The sequence below is a fragment of the Lathamus discolor genome, chromosome 4 (assembly GCF_037157495.1).
Source record: "Lathamus discolor isolate bLatDis1 chromosome 4, bLatDis1.hap1, whole genome shotgun sequence".
Taxonomy (NCBI): domain Eukaryota; kingdom Metazoa; phylum Chordata; class Aves; order Psittaciformes; family Psittacidae; genus Lathamus; species Lathamus discolor.
Genome location: NC_088887.1, coordinates 32355118 through 32375689, shown reverse-complemented (window position 1 = coordinate 32375689; position 20572 = coordinate 32355118). Strand labels below are relative to the sequence as shown.

General features: G+C 41.7%; 1 protein-coding gene across 1 annotated transcript; it reads left to right on the top strand.

Moving 5' to 3' along the window:
• The first annotated feature begins 9616 nt into the window (after nucleotides 1-9616).
• On the top strand, nucleotides 9617-11039 carry CLDN14 (claudin 14). The gene has a single exon (XM_065675693.1). The coding sequence runs from the start codon at nucleotides 9694-9696 to the stop codon at nucleotides 10402-10404; it is 711 nt and encodes a 236-aa protein (XP_065531765.1). The 5' UTR covers nucleotides 9617-9693; the 3' UTR covers nucleotides 10405-11039.
• Nucleotides 11040-20572: the final 9533 nt, after the last annotated feature.

Below are 20572 nucleotides of genomic sequence, written 5' to 3'. Positions count from 1 at the left end.
GAGTTAAAGAACTACTTTATGGGAGTTGTAAGAGTGTGAAAGTTTTAAGAAGTTAAATAATTACAGCACTCTCTGAGAGTTACGGGGAAGATGAATGAGTTTGTAGCCAACAGTCTTCTTTATTCTGATGTCGTCCTGAAAGACAAATGAAAGGGTCAAAGTTGTGGGAAGAATTTCACTCACAACTGAAAACGTAGCTTTCAAATCAATTACAGGTCAAAGTGCACCAGTGAGGAGTCCACACATGTTCAGCTCAAAGGAAAGATGACACTGGCAGTGCTTCCACCAGTTTTTGTGTTATGTTTAGTGTCCCAGGTCTCGTGCAGTAAGTCAGTTAATCAGCTGTCAGCTTGTTAATGGAACTAAGCCAGCCTGGGAATAAAATACCTGTCCCGTGTACATGTGTGAGGACCTAAAGCTTTACATAAAATCTCCATGAGATCTCCACTTGTGAGGGTGTCACAAGTCCAATGTTAAGGCAAACACCTAAGGGAGAAGAAGATCTTTGTATTGTTTATCATCCCTTTAACCAGATAGACTTTGTGGGAGCTGCTCTCTGCTTACACCAGCACAAGTGAGTTTAAACGCGTTTTCAGATATGTCTCCAGTGCACCTAAATATTGTGCAAGCAAGAACAGGGGGGCTTGGTTGATCTGGAGCTACCAAATGTCTGTCCAGAAATGTACTTGCAGCAGCACTGCCAGCGGACCCCCTGGGCTCTGCCATACCTGAGCAAGTGTCACCATGCACGTGCAGACCCCTGTACTGTCAAGGCTAGGTGCAGGGAGTGCAACACACGCAGGCAGAGAGGATGTGCTGCTCAGAGATTGCCTATATTTCTGTCTGGGAGTCTTCCTGTAGACACGTGGGAATCAGAAAAGGCAAACAAATTAAATAAAACATGTGAGTGGACTGTGAATGTCCATGCTGCTGCGGGCAGTCGGGATGAAAGTTTATCAGGACAAGGAGGGAGAAAAAGGGAGAGTCAAAGGCTGCCCTAAGCCAGTGTGCATAGAAATCATGGAGAGATGTCCCACTGACTCCAGGCAGCTTAGCTTAGATCCAGCAAATGGCCTTCCCCCTCCTCCCTCTGCTTTGTGGCTGCTGAGTGAAGCATGGCAGCCCAGATCCTATTTCAGGTTTTGTGGTGGTGCGCATTTTCTCCCTTAGATCTTTCAACAAGAGAACACCAGCCTTTCCATGCAGGACCACTAAAGGGGCGTTGGTGGGACTGAGCTTGGATATGGGGGTCAGAAGGGGAGGGCTGGCTGTGCTGCCAGCCAGCAGCTCTTGAAACCCACCAGCAATCCTGCAAACGAGAGGCTAACTGAAGATGCAGACCCCTAACAGTGTATGCTATCAAACCAATAAACTTCCTTCCAGTCTTTAACAAAGTAATGGTTCAAATATACAGAAGGAGTTTCTGAAGCTGCCTGCATCATAGAATAACACTGACCAAGAGCAATAAACACAAGGGTTTTGCAATGAGCAGATCAGTGCCAGTAGCATGATTCTTTTCTGCGGTCAGTTTACGTAACGGCTGAAGAGGCAAACACAGCATAAAACACCTTGCAATGAAGATGAAGGTTGCATAAAACACCTTGCAATGAAGATGATATTAAATTGGGCTGAAAACTATTTTAAGCACTGTTGAGTAACATAAATAACGTGAGAGCAGGGAGCAGAGGGGGAAGGAGGAGTGAGCCCAGGTGAGACATGGATAATAAAAAAGGTATGATAACCCTCCATAGGTATTTGCAGGGCATACACATTAGCGAGGTAATTTGTTTAGGCTGATTCAAGGAAATATGGCTGGGAGAAAGAATAGGAGGATTTGGTTTGGCTCTCAGGGTGTATTTCCAAGCATAGCGAACTGTAGAGCAGTCTGCCACAGGAAATGTTAGAAACCCCAAGGCTTGAGCCATTTCAAAACTGACTGTGCAAATTCACCCAAGAATAACCTGGAAGGAAATGCTCATAGCACTGGCAGGCTGGGCTAGCACAACTGTCTCCAGTAATAAATTACAATAACTTGGCTACAATAGGTAGCCAGCAAGCTACACACATGTGAACAGGGTGACAGAGCTCAAAACCTCTGTTTCCCAAGCTCCCAGAAGCCAAATACTGTGTCAGTGTAAACTGGTGTAGCTCCATTCCCATCACTGAGTGACAGTGCACAGATTTATGCTAGCTGAGAGCCTGGCCCAAGGGCTTCAGACCTTCAGGCTAAAATAGCTCCATCATCTTGTGGTATTCCTGGTTAATAAATACTCTGATTTAGCTGTTAGGCCTTTGTAATCTGACTGGGCAGTGGTTAATTTACCAGCTCACACTTGCAGACAGGAATCCTCCAGGGCACAGAGCCCCCCGTAAGTTCTGCGTCATTCCGGCTGCAACCCTTCCTGCAGATGTTTCTGACCCCCCTCCTTTATAATCTGAGGTCCTGATAAAAGGCCAGCCTACGCACACACTTCCCCTGGTTCCAGCAGATCGTGTTCCAAAAATGGATATGGTTGTTTCCAACAGGAGGCTATGGGGAGACTTTCTGATGTTGATTTGGCTACTTTTATTCTGGAAGTAAGTGTCCACAAAGATACTGGTACACAATTAGAGTTACAGTTCCCATGACTTTTGCACACATTTGATTGCTCACCAATACCATGCATTGATACTGAGATAGATAAACTCTTATCTTGCCTTTTGCTGTATCTCAGCATACAATAAAATGCTGTATTCAGTTTAGAGCAGTAGCTTTGTGGTCTCACTGTAAAACACCAGTGTTTTAATCGCTGATGAATTTACTCTCAGTTAAAATTATTTCCATTTTACACGCAGAGAAGAAAAGCCAAAATTATCTGAAATGTCGCCCAATGTATAGTGTGGAACCACATGCCTGATTTTCATAATACTGAGTATTTCATAACACGTTTACCTTGTTCTATCTCCCACTGAATTTCTTAATTGTTATGCTTGTCATGTTTTGTACCTCCTAAAAATGAAATCTGGCGCCTGTGGTTTGCCCAACACTCCCCAGAAGCTTTGGGAATAGTGTGGATAAAACACACCTGACAGCAGCCTTGTTTGTCTCATTTCCCTGAATGCAACCTGTTACTCTAAACCAAACAAGGGATGGGCTCTAAAGGAAAAAAAGGCTCTTTTATCATGTACATATACAGTACTTAATAATATTTGTGTGTTTGCAGACAGATCCAAATTAAGATTACTTGGACAGGTACTAATAACTCCAGCAGAGTTTCTTCCAAAGCCACAGACAACATGTAAGAAAAGAGCCCATTATTTCTAGTATGTTAGGCTGACTCATCTGGAAGTGTCCCATAGGCAAACAAACACCTCCTAGATCCCGTAAACCAATTCCAGTGAAAGGATTGACTTTCTGAAAAGAAATGAAGGTTTATAGAGTATATTTACTACAATGCTCTTTTAAGATGTTAATACTATAAATAAAGGGCAGAATTAAGTATCCATATTGCATGTAGAGCACACTATAAATGTACCATTCATCATATCCTCCTTTATGTTATGCTATACAGAGGAGCCCCTACCACATTGTGGATGTTTATTATCATTCAAAACTAATAACCTTGGCTATATTCAGTAAAAATGAGATCATGTGAGCTGCAAGTGGTCCAAGCACAAGAGCTTTTCTTCACGTGCCAAAGTTATATGTGTATATCCCTCTGTCTGAACACATCAGTCTTTTTAATATAATCACAGTTTGGCTCACAGATAAATTTGTCGTTCCATTCTTTTTTCCATACCACAGGTTTTATGGGTGGACTTTGAGACCCAGTTATAGATGTGACAAATGATTTTAAGCTTCCCTGTTCTTGGAGCTTGAATCTGAGTGCCATAGAGTTGAGCGTTTAAAGGTTTCTCAAACTAAGCATCCAAACCCTAAGCTGCTCAAAATCACACAACTCTTTTGAAAGGCCTGGTCCAGATGAGCAGTTTCAGAAATATCCACATGTACAAGTTTGGGAAGATATATATGCACATATTCATATACATATATACAGCTTCTGGCTAGTGTCGCTTTGCCCCTGTAGCCTATTCATGCCATCCAAACTGCTTCATGTTGCAGTCCTCATCCCTGAGACCTGGAATCAGGCACTGCCTGAAGAACCTTGGTGAGGAGACGCACTCGTCCCAGCTCCCCCTATCAATCCCAAAAAACAGGTAGCAGCCCTCGACAATTCATCCTAGTGAATTCTAAACCTTTCTCTGAAGGAACCTTGCTCAGCCACTGGTTGTCTGAAGGACTGAGATGACAAGACCCCCAAATTTGGGTAGTAAAATAATATTTTTTAATTTATTTAATATTTATTACATAAATACTTTATTATAATGTATTTAAATTATTTATTTAATATTTATTAAAATCATAATGGGATCAAAATGTGGACCTGATCTTTTTTCTTTGCAGGCCTTCTAGTGTTTCCAAGTCTATTATCTTTCAGTTAGATGAATCTTTTGGCTCGAACCTCTATAAAAACTCCAAATAGAAAAAATCCCAAAGTAAAATACTTCTGTGATAGCAGAAATTTGGAGTCCACTCAAGATTATTCCAAAGCGGGAAAATGCTAAAGCCAGCAGTGATTGGTGGAGAGATGATATGTGACGGGTCTCAGGCAGGAACAAGACATGAAATGAATGGCAGTACTGCTGGCGGCTGACAGCACCCACAGCCGAGACAGACACCTGAAAAGCTGTGCAGGCAGATCACCCCGACACTCGTGAGAAGAAAACAACAGGGTGGCACAAGGCCAGTTACAACCCAGCGGTGCCTTATGGGGAAAGTGCTGGAGACTCCGTAGATCTGAGGAGGGGTTAAGGCTCCTCCTGTACATCTGGCGGAGCAGCAGCTGCGCTGCAGTGATCAATGTCAGGATTTGCCGCAAGGACTTGTTTCACAGAGAGGGGGTGGGAGTAGGTGTAGGATCAGGGTTGGTTACAATGTGCCTTTTAGACTTGCATTGGTTTCCTAATCTCTTCTTTGAAAAAACAGAGAGGGGGAAGAAAGAGAAAAGTTTTGCTATGAGCCGACAGGCCGTATTTCCCCTCAGATCTATCCAGCCATCGCCCACATACATGGAGGGATCTGCTCTTACCAAGCTCAAAGTGCCAGCCGGTTTTTTCCCCCAAAAACAGTTCAGCAGAAGTTATCAATGAAAGGGATGAAATATGAATTTACAGTGTTAGAGAAGGTAACATCACTTGCCTGTATAGCAAAACTACTACTTGAGCATGCCTTACAGCTCCGATCCAGCTGGCACTTAAACATGGACCCAGCCTTAATAATTCAGGCTGTGTGAGATTAAGCAAGCATGTAAAATGAGTGTATACTTAAGGGCCTGGCTCATCTAAGGTCCACAACAGCGAGTGCTTCAGACCCTCCACTGGTCTGCAGCTGGCAAGGATATCTGCAAAGAATGTCACCACATTGTGCCACTTTGTGCTCCCAGAGCAGAGGCTGAAATGGGCAGATTTCTGGGGGGGTTGAGAGAATTGGTGCAAAATTTGAGGGGCTGAAGTGAAAATATTGGTTGGCAAGGATGCGCAGAGTAAAAACAGGATTGCTGAACCAAAATCTGCTGGCAGCCCAGGGTACAAGAGGCTCTCTGCAACCATAGTCTACGCAAGAAGAAACAATTCACAGGTCTGGAGAAAGGGTCTGGAAAGCACAGAAACAAAAGGATAAGACTGATATGGGTAGGGAAATAGTAAAATGAGAAACAATGAAAAGAGACAGCAGTAAAACATGCATCTGTCATTTAATCCTGGGTAAGTACCCAGATTAGTGACATTAGTTTCTGCTGTTTATTTGGAGCTTACTTTGGAGCCATATCTTTCAAGGCTAAAGCAGCTGTGGAGTTCACAGTGAAAAGCACAGCCAAGGATTTATCCTAGCTAAGGCTGGTTTTGTACAACAGAGGCATTAGGCAAAACTAAAGTTTGTATGCAAAAGTTGTCTTTCCAGCCCTTGTGTTCATAAAAATAAAGCTGGCATGAGCTGGCAAAGCAAGGAAATTAAAAAAGCTCACAATTTCTCTTCACAAATTTTCACATCATTTCCCAATCATTTGGTGCTTAGATGGTCTTTGAAGGTTATGAAGGCTAAACATGCGTGCTGGCTCTTGATTCACTTATGGCGCCTTGACATTGGGCTCCGTCACCCCATGTACTGAAGCGAAGTGACAGCGCTCATCAAGCCAGGTCATATTGCTGGTACAAGCCAAACTGTGCCAAGAGGAGGAAGAGGATGCTTTATCTGAGATGATGGCCTTGGACAAGAGCCCAGGAGGTTGCTGGTGTAGTTGCTGGAGGGGGTGCAAACACCAGACACCACTGTGGCTAAAAGGAGTTTCCCCTGGAAGAAGCAGCTTGTGTCCTATGTACCCCACAGCAGCTGAGAAGTCTGGCTGAGCAAGCCAAAGGCAGAGACAAGCCATTTCAGGAGCACGCTTGGTTTGAGAAATCCATCCCTGCCTTCTCTGGCAGCTGTACACTGGGCATTAAAGCTACTGCTCCCCCCAAGAAGTAAGCAGCCATTTTGCCGATTTTCATTGTTTCTGGGGTAACCCAGACAGCCATCCTCTTCACTGTCCCACAAAGGCTGGCTCTGGTTTGCTCACTAAAAAACATTAAAAAACACGGTCTATGCAGAAATGTACTTTTTTTTTTTTTTTTTCTTCATAAAAAATGACTTGGTTTTGTCCCCCCATTTAACTAGGTCAGCCCACGAGAAACATCCCACCAGCTGCTCACCTGATCCCACTGCGGTAATCATCTTCCTTTCCTAACCTGTTAAGAGCAAAGCTGTAAGGTGAGACATTTTAATGAGTCTATTGATGTTCTTGGAGATAAATGCATTAAGTTACTGCTGGTTTTGCCACTTGCCAGCAGGCTGGGGGAGGCTGGTCCACAGCAGTTAAAGCGTTACAGAGACCAGAGGCAGCTGGCATCTACTGAGAAAGGCACATGGAAAACATGACGCCGAGCAAGTGGGGCTAATTAACACCAGTTTCTTAAATTAGAAGGCTTTTAATGGCTAATGTTTAAAAATAACACCTTAATGACATCTAAAAATAGGTGCTGCCAAGCCCCCTGGTATTCTGACCTCCATTAAAATGGGAGTCCATTTCCCATGACTGGTGGTGTAAATCACATTTACCTTTTACATTCTGTTCTCCCTGGGATTAGCTGCAAAGCCTGATGCCTGACCTTGAAAGCCTGTTTGCAAACATGCAAGAGTAACCTCAAGCACTCTTCTGAATAGTGTGCAATATACCAATACAATGTGTGGGCTGAGTAACTGGATAATCTCAGGTTGCACTCTTCTGCAGACATGCACAGAGAAAAATACTGAGGGAGTGGGGGACCATCAGACCAGGCAGACACCAGGGATGTGAAAGGTGGTGCTGGGCTTAGGGCCTGGGAGACATGAGCTCCATTTCCAGTTTGGTTGCAGATATCCTGTGCAACTTGGATAGGTCCCTCATCTTCCCTCTGTGCCTCAAAGCACAGCCCCTCATGGTCCTGGAGGGGTACTACCAGGATAATTTCTCTAAGGTGTCTGGCATGCTTAGATACAACAACAATATGCCTCACAGGAAACAAACAGTAATATCAAAAGGGAAAATACTGCTGAATTTTCCTTATGTTTAATATATGAACCAAACACAAACAGTCTGGAAGGCAAACATATGTTGAGGACTTCTTCTAGAGCTATTATACAAGCATGTGGTGGGAAAAGAAATAAGTTTATCTCCAGTACTGCTGGAGATAACCATTTGCTTGCTTTTGCTGCTCTCTTCTGTGCTATGCTTGGCCCTAACCTGTGTCCTGTCATATCACAATAGTCTGTGATAGCTGGTACAAAGAGAGAAATCTGCAGCTTGACTTACCTCAGAGAATGCAGACACATCCCATGATACTTACCTGGAACAGTTATTTCTGACATAAAACCCTCAGTATTTGTCTCACTATTCGAAAATTAGGCAAATTAACAACCAAATAAATTTAGTTACTTTTAGTTAAGCATTATGTAAAGGGTATCTGAAAGGCCAGAAGGGCCTAACAGTAGGAAAATGCCTTCCTAAAGCTAGCCACACTAAAGGAAAGCTGGTCTTTGGTCTTTATCTTCACTTCCAGTCAGAGGGCTGGGAACTTCTCTGCAGAGCATTCCTTTCTATCCTATGTCTGTGCACAGCAGACATGCTCCAAACAAATGAAAAGGAGCATGTGTAAGTACAAGACTGTCCTGCCTAGCCCATATAATCCATGTGCCTTCCGATTTTTTTCCTTTCTTTTTCTTTTTTCCTTTCCTTTTTCTTTCGTTCAAGGCAGATTCTGGATTATTTCGGGAAGAGATGCCCAACCTTCTTATGGAGAGACTGGTGCATACTGTGACAGTGGTCTGGAGACAAACATCAACGCTGATACACACCTCAAGCACTCCTGCCTCATTAGTGAGATAAAGGGAATGTAAACCAGCTTTCACTTTTCTCCCTCTGCGTTGTTTTGTCATTCTAAAGGTCTTCATTAGTTTGGCCAGATGGTTTTACTCCCTTCGCCTGCTCAGACCCCGTCCTGCAAATACTTATGCTTTCTTCTACGCACATGCGTTCAGCACATGCATGGGTCTTTGTAGAATTAGAGCCTAAATTTGTTTCTGTTTCTGAATTCCAAGCTGGATTTTGATGCAACAGTTATTTTATATATTAAAATATCAGGTTTCTGCCCACACACGTAATGCATGATGTATAACAGACCTTGCAAAGCAGCCATTGGAAAAGAGCACTTAATTTGCAATTTATACAGAAGGAAGAGTTATTTACTATTCCTTGTTTTTCATCTAGAATTTATACACGACTGAACTGTGAAGGTGTTGCTCCTCAGAAGCTCCATGATGTACATCTGGTTTCACATTCTGTCATTTCACCCACAACCTAAAATCATAAGCTGAAACTCCACAGAGGCTAATGAAAATTGTTCCCCTTTGAGTTGCTTTATTAAAACGCAACCTCAAGAAATACTGGCAAGTCAGGAAAGCGACTTTAATCCAATACTTGTTATCCTCTTCCACAGGTTTTAAATCACTCTCTTTGCTCCTTACTTTGAGCAAATATATCCTTATTGTTTTCCTAGTCCTGCTATGACCTTCTCGGAATGTTTTCATCATGTAAAGTAACCTGCAGTTCTCTACTTCATAAATCTCATTCATTCCGAGTGTTAACACTAACTAATTCTCTGCTTTAGAAAGAAAATTATGTTTGTTTTTTTGAAGAGTCTGCTGGGAAGAGGAATATTTGCATTTAAAACATTTTTTTCCATTTCATAAATTGTCTTGAGTTTTCTTCCCAGCAGGCAACAGACGACTGTTTATATAAGCGAAGAGGGAAACTTGCTTTCCCATTACTTCCACAAAAGTACGATTAACAGCGATAACTATGCTAATTATTGAACTAACTGCACTTGGAAGGCACCTTACTGGCTGGAGAGGTAATGCATTTGGGTAATAATTAATTCCTTTTTTCCTCAATTACCTTTTATTAGGAGAGCAGAAGGTGTCAAAGTAAAACAGCTGCATATCTTCCAAGAAAAGCTCATGTTTTCCGAAGGAATTCAAGCGGAGGTGCTTTATTAAGAGAACTAGGCAGGACAAACATTAACATGGCAAGCTCGGCTGTTCAGTTACTTGGCTTCTCCCTAAGCCTGCTCGGCCTAATTGGGACATTAATTGCTACTATTCTGCCACACTGGTGGCGAACGGCACATGTAGGCACCAATATTATAACAGCTGTGGCCTATATGAAAGGGCTTTGGATGGAGTGCGTTTGGCACAGCACTGGTATCTACCAGTGCCAAGTCCACCACTCCCAGTTGGCGCTGCCCCGTGACCTCCAAGTCGCCCGTGCCATGATGGTAATTTCCTGCGTCCTTTCCGTGCTGGCATGTGTGATTGCTGTCATCGGTATGAAGTGCACTCAGTGTGCCAAGGGGACTTCTGCCAAAGCCTCCATCGCGGTCTCTGGTGGGATCGTTTTCATCCTGGCCGGTCTTGTCTGCCTGGTACCTGTTTCTTGGACCACTAACGACGTTGTTACAGATTTCTACAACCCCATGCTTCCCAGCGGGATGAAGTATGAGATAGGTCAAGCTCTTTACCTTGGCTTTGTCTCCGCATCTTTGACGATCCTTGGTGGTGCTCTGCTCTGCACATCAAGCCAGTGTCATGGGAACGAGACACCTTACCAGACGCAGCCTAGCAGCATAAGAAGGACTGCTCCCTCCTACAGACCACCAACTGTCTACAAGGGAAACCATGCTTCTTCCCTGACATCTGCTTCCCATAGTGGCTACAGATTAAATGACTATGTGTGAGTTCCCTAACATTTGCCGGTGAGACACAGCTGCTTTATAATTTCTGTGCATGGCATAAAACAAAGCTATGCTAACTTCTAACTTATAAGGGTTACGATATGAAGTTTACCATTGTTTGTTTCTTCCTTTCTTTCTGGAGAAAGAAAGAATGTGAACAGAAAACTGCTTGCTGCAAAACCTGGAAAACAAATACAAAGGAAGCTGTAATATTCCAGGGACAGCACATACCTGCCTACTTTCAATTGGAGTATTGCAGGCAGCCCAAAGGCTGTTTTGCTAGAAGTAATGATTTTGTTTGTAGTTTCTGTCCTGTGACAAACACTAGAGCGGAACTGGCCTCAACTTGTTGTTTGAACAGTGTTCCAACAAAAGACGCCGTTTGGCCTAAACCAGAGAATTGCGTGGTGAGACAGTGATTTTCCAGCAGTGACTGCCTGTTAAGTTTCTCTTTTCCATAGTGCATGAATGAGTCGTTATGACAAGGTATAACTTTTGCTTTGACTTAACTTTTTGTTTGGTTTTTATATAGTCCCTTGAAATATGGATTTCAATAGCATTGTGACAGATGTGTTTGACAGTACGTTATAGCCAATATTTTAAATTATATTATAATGTTTTGACCTTATCAAAATAAAATTTTAGCACATTTTTTAAACAAGAAAATGCATCATAATGGAAACAAACCATCTCTGTGGATCAGAATTGGGTTTTTAGAAATGTTGGCAATAGAACAAAACTGGACATTTGATGTTAAAATTTTATTTAAAAAAATAAGAAGAAAAAAGCAAGTATCAGAATTTGTCAAAGAATGGGCATTTAGCTCTTCATCAGATTTAGCTTTCTGTATGCATTACACAGAGCAGAAAAACAGTTTCTAGAATCCTGTCCCCAAAGACCATGTGATGAAATGTACTAATTTCTTAGGCTTCGTCCTGGATCTTTTTTGCCTGGTGTCCCGACCGAAGGTGCATTAGAGTTAGTAAGAATATTTCCATCTACTCCAGCAGCCTGGGGGAGCTTCCAGTCAGCCAGGCTTAGGTAAACAAGGCAGCCTCTGTGCCAGCAGAGGTTACGCTCAGGGTCTGTAACCGTTGCCGGTCAGGAGGAGTATAAAATCAAGACATTTCCTTCTAAAATGCTTGCAAAATGGGATCATTCCCCAGTGTGTCCAAACAATTAAAAACCAAACTCATGAACAAAGAACCCCAGCCCTCTCCATTTCATATTACAGCAAAGTCCAGTGCAGCACATACTGTGGTATAAAACTATCACAAATATAAAAAAGCTGTTAACTTTCCGTTAACCCCAGAAAGTGATAGGTCTCTCCAGAGCAATATATGGACCAACACACTGACATTTAATAGCGTTAAAAAAGTACTTCCAAGACCTGTGAGGCAACTATACTTGGTATACTTCATTTGGCAAAAAGCTTCTTTCCAATTACGTTGTCACCTTGTGGCACCTCCAGAGTTGGGATCCTTTCAGCGTTTCCCCTGGTTTCATTCTGACCCTTCCTTTTCATGCCTGACTACCTTGCCGTTTCTTTTCCTGTTGATTTGAATTGTGACAGTGGTTTTCAGCATGGGTGTAAGTTATCATCATCACTGGTTTTAAAAACAAAATGGCATTTCTGAGCAATTTGCTGAGACCCACAGTAATAAAAAGGACCTGGGACCAGGCTTTGGTGATTGATCATTAACAATGGATTATGAACTCATGTTTTATTAACTGTAGCTATTACATATGATGTGAAAGAAAACCATCTTAATAACAGACTATGAGGTGCAAGGAACAAACCAAAACTGCTTTGTCAAGGATTTCTTAGAGAAGATGGAGTCAAACTCTTCAGAGCCCATTAGTTTCTCTGGCATGTCTTTTTAGGACAAAAGGTAGCTTAATGAAGGTGGTCAGTTATGTAGGGTTTTTTCTGTATTTGCATTACAATAGATCTAGCCAAGTGATTACAATATCAATTTCAGATAAGGGCTTTGGACAGCCATGAATACTGGAGCACAAGTCCAAGTGTGGGAAATGGGCTTGTGTTTCATTAGGTAGTGTGTTTGTTATATACTGATAAATTAATTCACTTGCTAAGATAATTTGTGCAGTGGGAATACTTACATGTAGTGCTATTCTTACCACACAAATTCCCAGCCAAGAACAGTTTATAAAGTCTTCTCAAAAATACCTGGAAGTGCCCGGATGTCAATGAAGAGAGGGAAACAGTTTCTTTGTCAGGGTGCTGTGAACCAGTAGATCTCATTCCATGCTAAGACTGACATAAATTTATTCTTCTTTCTTTGTTTTCTTAAGCTGCCACTGGAAACAAAAAACATAACCATTCTAGCAGCCTTAGAAGTCTGGCTGCACCTACCCAGACTGACGTATGTGTTGATAACCCAAGCTCCTCCCCTGCTCCCTTGCTACCATGCAGGCTGGTGTCCAGACCTTGCTCCCTGCTTGTGTGGAGCCTGCCTTGGCAATCCCATGCAGGCAGTGCAACAAGGTACTGCTCAGAGACCTAGCCAAGGAATGAGTCTCCACTGCACCTCCTTTTCTGAGTAACCATCTGGTCATTGGTGGCATCGATATACGATGAGTGCCAAGGAAAGGGCATGAGTTTCCTTACCCATTGAGGTGCTGTTTGTGGGAACGCACTCTTTGGCAGCTATAACTCAGCAGCAGGGGAGCTGGACAGGGCAATGGACGAGGGCTGCCACATGCCCCATTCCATTCTGCCTGCATGCATCCACTGGGTTTTTGAAGAATCCTGCAGAGGCAGATTCTTTTGTTACTTATTTTCTTAGATAGCTGCTTTTCGCCTCCAGTTCATGGGAGCTGAAGTGCCAGCCTGCCCTCCCAGTGGAGGCACTGCAGGGAGGCAAGGGTGGGATCCGGGGCAAGTAGAAATTCCTTTTAGCAGTGCAGGCATTGTCTGCGAGTGTGATTGTGGTTACACTGTGTTTTAATCAACTTCAGCCTGATGTTCCTAGAGGAGTGGGGTGGGAGACTTGGCAGGGAGGCATAGGTGGAGGACAGGATTTGGCAGCAAGAGGGGATTGTGGTTAGCTCTGCAACAGCAGGGCAGAGTGGGGATTCTGCTGCAGGATCAGGTAGAGATGAAGGCATCTGAGGTAGGGATGGAGGCTGGGCTCAGAGAGGGCACTTTGCTACTGAAGCGGTGACTTTCCATCTCCCCTGCCTTTGCTGCCCCGGCTCCCAGCCACCACTTTGCACTCTGGTTCTCTCTGAGGACCAGTTTGCCTTCTTTAAAAGGCAGAAGACAACTACATCAAAGAATGGAATAATTTTTTGACACTGAAATTAGCTAACCTAGCTATTGGAAAAGTGTGAGTACAGCCACAAAAGGGATGCCTGGAAGGGCAGGGGGTGTGGGAAAGGAAGAGGAGTAAGGACTGGAGTAAGTGAGCAAGGATTTCCCCTTCGGTACCATGGAGTCAATTGGCCAACAGACAGGCACAACTGAGATGAGCTGTGATGTTCACTGTCACAAAGGCAGACAACTTCACTGGCAGACAGAAGCTCACTGGGTCATGAACTGGTTGGTATTTTTGGTCTATTTTCTCCACAATACCCAGTGCAAGTACTGGAGTGAAATAACTGGTAATCCATAGCAAAACTTGACCCATTTCTTCAAAAAGTGTGTCTGAGTTAACTAATAAGACGAGGAAATTTACTAAATTCAGTCATTAGAAGTTCAACCAATCTAACCCAGAAGTTCTTTCCTGCAATTAGCTGGTAATTAAGGTTTCTCACATCAGTATGTTAAGATTAATGAAAACTCTGTGTCCACCTGTAAACATCTACTGCTAGTTTACTGTTTACTTTGCTGTCTATCCCTCAAGATAGTTCATGTATGTACAAATGATGGGCAATAGTAAGGTGTGTCATGAGGCTCAGGAGCAGCTTAAAGACCTTTATCTTTTCTCCCCAGCTGATCTAGTAAAAGATATCATTCCTTCCTTGCATGCTTTGCCATGCTGTGCAACATAAGAAATATACTCTTTTTCACTTGTTTTCTTCAGATATTATTCATATAGCTTAGTCCATGTGTTCTGATTATCCACATTTCCTATTCTTACCACTAAATGGGCACCTGGTCATGTTGATTCCCATTTCAATTTGTATTCTTTCCTATTCTTCTACCCATGACATGTTTGAAGCTAGTGATGATCCTTGAACCAGGCTTGATCCTGACCAAACATGACTCAACTGAAGTCACGTTACCCTTTTTTTCACAGTAGATCTAGATGAGGTATCCCCCTTCACTGAGAAACCTGCCAGTTTGTAAGAGAGCTTTCCAAAACCTCAAACATCTAAATGGGTTTAAAATGCTCTTAAGAGAAGAAAGCAAGATATACTGACCTCCCTCTTTTTTTCCTTCGAAGATTTCCTAGGGGAAAAGGTTGTTAATTTTATTTTCTGCTTTAAGCATGAGGAAAATACATTCATTTCATTAGCTCCCACCTAAAAGATCTTTGGTAAGCAAACTGTTAGAAAGCAGAGTAAATAAAAAGAGAGAATCAATACACAGATTTGATCTGTTAAGAGCATATGAATATACTTCTTGTATATGTGTGGATATATAAAATGGTGAAATTCTGGCTCGATCGACTTTACTAAGGTCAGAATTTCACCCATAAGCTCATTATTATTGTCAATACTTCCAGATCTATTACAGAGCTTTTAACTAAAGGGCCTCCAGAGCAAAGAGAATCAAAGTCATGGGGGTTTTGCCCCTGTAAGAGAAACAGAAAGGGAAGACTTGAAATGGCCCTTTCACAAAGTGTTCCATATTGAGCAGAGTAGTTGCAACCAGTGGCATGTACAAGAGCCCTCCCTTCCACTCAAGTCAAGGACAATCAATTTTATTTTTAAAATGTCATAATCACTGGTATTGATCAACACTCCCTAACGTGGGTGCACATGAATCCATAGTGGCTTGGGCTATTGCCACTTCCCTAGCAATTCAGGCTCAATTAGGCTGCCTTGCTAATGCATGTCAGCTTCATTTAATTACTCTCAGGCCCGCAGTGTGGGAAAAGGGCAAGCTGACAGAGTAATCCCACACTTCCACTTTGCAGTGAGCTGCCTATTTGTTTTATTTGTTCACATTTTAAAAGGCTAAGCACTTGTTATATGGAAAGCACAGGAGAGCAAAAGTCAAGAAGTATTAATAAGCCTTGGAAAACACAGTTAGAACTCAATTGCTTGTGCAAAGAATTGCTGATGTTCTCAGTACTTTGAAAATAGGCTGGATTTTGTAGCTAGGGTGCTAATGAGTAGCGATTCTCTTATGGAAAACTTGGTAAAAATTGAGTGGAAGCAAATGTCTTCTAACACTAGGGAAAACAGCCTTTTTATTCATTGTTTGGCTTATGATGATAACATGGCAGAAGCAACCTCTAAAGGTAGCTGGTAATGAGCTGAGGTTATGGTTTCTTCCATAATATTTAACATTAATGTTAACAAATGTTAATAAATTAGGAGACAGGGAAGAGAGGGATGGCAGCAAGCCAGCAAAAGGGAAATAGCCATTAATCACCTAAGATCTCCAATCTATGAAAGAAGCACATGTGCAGCTCACATTTCCCACAGCAGAGCAGCTGTGAACTGAAACAAAGAAATAACCTGTGAGTACCAAAGTGCCTGGCTGCATACAGAAGCTCTTGGGCCTTTACGTCTAGATCTGAAACTAAATACTGGAGGAAGAAAAATGCAGGTAAAAGACCTCCATGGGGACTCCCTAGGCTAGGGTGCTCCCTTTATAGTTGGCCTATATGGGCTTGGCCACCTTCCCATCACCTGACTAGAGGTTAGGTTTGCTGAAGGAATAAAGATATCAGAGTAATGCTTAGCAGGTGGAGGGGACTCACTGCCACGCGTCCTGGACTGTCAGCTCCAAAACCTGATGCATGCCTTGGGAATCAGACCTGCACCCCATAAGAGGCAGACTAAGGTCTCACTGTGTTTACCTGCAGAGCTGTGCCTTGTGCCATGTCTGAGAGAATTATAGTATGAAAACACTAAAAATTCAATACAAAAAGAAACTCTGATAGCAAGGATGATGTGATGTCTTGCCTCTGTTTTTCTGTTTTTCACTGATTTCTTATTTTCTTTTCATTTCCTAGCTATGACAGGCCTCTCTCTTGTTCCTGGTTTCCTCTGCTCCACACTCTCCAGGTTGCTTAGCTTATGAGTTTACTTCTATTCTAGTTTAAAGCTTGCTGAGGGCAGTGCACACGACAGAAATACCAAACCTATTAATTTTTGCTTTTTAAGTCCAGTTTCTCCAGTTTTTAATTGCCTGACATACAATCTGGATTTTTCCTCTGGTTTTAATTCTTGTTTTAACTGCCAATAGCCCAGTGTTTTTCAGTATTCTTTTAACAATAAACTTCAAAAAGAGGATACCCACAAACATTAAAATAATTCTTCAAAGTTGTTTTATGGTTTTGTTTAAAGTTATTTTATATGCATACTTATATATTAATATATTTGTATGTATATATTTCACCAGCTTTAGTTTTCACATTTGAAATTAATGAAGTCTTATTGTGCCTAGAGATGCTTTGTAAAATTACCTTAAATTGATCTCTGTGTACTCTTACACACCTCTTTATGAGATTTATATGCTATGGGTATGGACTACAAATTATTTTTGTGTTACAGCTTGCTAAATACAGGTCTTTTTAGACATTTAGATGTAGAAAATGCAAACCCAGGTGCTGTATCCTCTTCCCCCTAGATTTTCCTCACCCACACTTTTGTGGAGAATGTTTGAGTTTAAAAAGTTACATTACACAGCTATTTCTATATAACAAAGCAAAGAGAAAATTCATAACTCCAGTAACATGATCACTGATGTCTACGGGCCACATGCCAGAAACACTAAAGCCAGTAATGCACAATTTAAACTGAACTACAATAGGTTATTAGCATAATAAATATACACAAATGTACCTGGTGAAATCCTCCTGAAATTAAGCATGGCACTGTAAATGCCACCTGTTTGTAAAACCACTCTATTTTACAGTAAGAACATGAGGAAGAAGCATCACACAATTCATTACATGTGACCACGTTAGCGAACATTTGAACAGCAACCGTCATTTGGCAGAGAGGGAAATCTGCTCCCGTTCAGAATCAGAAGACACCCAGTCCTGCCTGCAATGCCCCTGGCTGGGGAGAGCACTCCCTCTGTGCCTTCTCCAGCCGCAGGCAGGTATTGAATGGCAACAACTGCCTGCTGAAGCTGGTTGCCCTCTGCTTGCACGGGGCTTCAACATAGGAGTGGTGTGGGAAGGACTCCAACATGTAACAGAAAGAGCGGTCCTCATGTCTTCTTGTAGAAACCTCATGAACTGTCTGGGTGAGATGCTCTGCATATTGACCAACTTCTACCCTCTGTGAAAGCCAGACATGGCAAAGTGTTGAGAATTAGGCCAGACCTAAGCATATTAGAAAAACCTTCACCTAAATGAATGCCTTCTTCACCATTATGCTGCAAACTACAGGATTCATGGAGGGCTAGGCAGCACAAGCGAACGGTACCAGCCTCTTGCTACAACAGGACTGCTTTCACACAAGACAGTCATCTCCTCAGTTCTTGCCTTGGTAATGAAAGCCAAAGACAATGAGCCTGTTGTTTAAGCTTGTTGGGGTCTTAACAGGAATCATTCCAAATGAAAAAAACAAAAGCTCAGTATATTTCTGGCAATGCATCTATGGTGCTTTGTATTTTCCTTGCAGTAACTGTCAGTCATGTGGTGTGCTAGGTTCTGTAACATGCATTTCTGTTTATTTGAGTGACTGCTTTTTAATATGCATTTATAACAGAAGGCTTTCCGGGCATCAGAAAGTTGGGTATTATCTTATTTTGCTGTATTTTCTCACAAATCCTTCATGTGTGAAAGGAGATGTAATAGGTCATTTTGTACAATGGCTGCAAAATATTCAGGATCTTCTTTAGAAACTTTGTCCCTCAGTATCACAACCAGTGTAAAAGAGAAACTTTGTCCCTCAGTATCACAACCAGTGTAAAAGAGATTTGACATAAATCAGTTATTGCAGTTTATTTGGTTTCTGCTGGAATATCACAGATTTAAGTTTTTTCCTAAACTTTTTAGTGTTTGCATTATTCTCAGTTATTCAAAAGGTGGTTGGTTGGTGTTTTATTTTAATAAAGGAAGATTAAGAAAGTAAGTAAGTAAGTGAGGCTTCCCTTATAAGAATGTAGAGAGATGTTTCAGAAGAAAAAAAATAGTCAGAAAGAAATCTTACTTAAAACTAAAAAGGTTGCTGCTATCTGATAATGGATATCTGGACTAGTCTTCTGATAAAATTAGAAAAGGCAAGCAATCAAATGGATATTAAAATGGAGCACGGTTACTTAATGAAAGGCATAATGGGACATTGCTCCCTTGAACAAAGGGAGATAGACTCAAGAAACTAGAAGGATCCTTCCTATTTTCTTATCTGGCAATAAAAGTTTTAAGTACAAAATTTGATGGAATATGAAAACAATCTACTCAAATGGGGAAAAAAAGGTCTTTATTTTTCTTAGGGAATGGGTAGTGTCAGGAGTGATATGAGAGAAGGGCACCATTAGTGAGAGGAATCAATGGCTACACTAAATGAACAACAGGGCCTCTAGATGGAAATTTGTCTGCCAAAACCCAAAGGTGGGCTGAGCATAGATGAATAGTTTTAGGAAGTGCTGGCTAGACTTGTTTCCACAACCCGCATTCCCTGTCCTCCTGCACTGCTGTGGGATAGGAGGTAGCGAAAATCAGGAGTGAAGTTGAGCCCAGGAAGAAGGGAAAGATGGGGGGTGGTGTTTCAAGGTTTGGTTTTATTTCTCATTATCCTACTCTGACTTCATTGGTAATAAATTAAATTAATTTCCCCAAGTCAAGCCTGTTTTACCCATGGCAATAACTGGCGAAGTGATCTCTCCTTGTCCTTACCTTGACCCAAAAACTTTCTGTTATATTTTCTCTCCCTTTTCCAGTTGAAGAGCGGAGTGATAGAGTAGTTTTGGTGGGTACCTGGCATCCAGCCACAGTCAACCCATTACGAGGCAAAAAAATGTCACCTGGTTTTTAAGATACCACTGACAAGACAGAGAAATAGAATGCAGCAAGATCTTTGTCAGCTGCTCAAAACTGGAAAAATAAAATGAGGAGAAAAAAAGAGAGAACTGGTTGGAGACATCATTCTATATATCCTTTACACAGGTGTAGCATCATGGCAACATACAAGCTATCCAGTCCTTTAGTTCTAATTTGAGTGGAGCAGCTCAGGAATTTTCTTATAACCACCACTTACTAGTTGACATTACGTTTACATCTAACTACTCTAAGTAAGTTTAAATGCTTACTAAGCATGGATAGGAATGGACACAAACACAGCTTACATTTGCATAGTAAGAAATTCAACAAAGTAAATTGCACAGAAGGGGTTTGAAAGATATTTGGCAGGTTATTGGTCAAAGATATTGCCACAGCTTTTTTAAGGATTTGGTCTGATGCAATTAATAACAGAAAAATGGGACCACACAAGAACCAAAGTTTAAAGAAATACTCAGACAGGTTATGGAAACTTCCACTTAGCCAGCATGGCTGAAGTCAGCTACAGAGAAATCAGAGTACAGAAAGAAGGAAGAGATCAAAAGTAGTAGTTGCTGGAATATAACCTCAAGTTCCTTTTCTTTCTTCAGGCTTGTGTGATGTAAAATCTAAGTACCAAACCAAACCTGTGTTTGTGAAAGAAGCATCACAATTCTTTGCTTTGCTGCAGTCAAAGCTATTTCACAAAAAGGACAACTTTATAATCTTCTTTGTATACAGTTAATCTGAACAGTTGGCTTTCCCTGAGAAGTTTAAAGAATACTGTTGTTACAAGCATGTATGGAAGGAATGATTCATGTAAACCTATTACTGAGTAAACTCTTTCCCATTCTTTTTGTATAGGCATCACTCAAAGGTAGTATTACCAACACTGAAGCACTCTGCAAGACAAAAAGAAAGAGCACTGATTTATACTGGCCATTAATCAAAAACATTGAAATTGCTTGAATTTATTCATATTTGAAAGAGGAGGTAGATTTAACACCATCAGCTTCCTGCCTTTAATATGTGTTTTT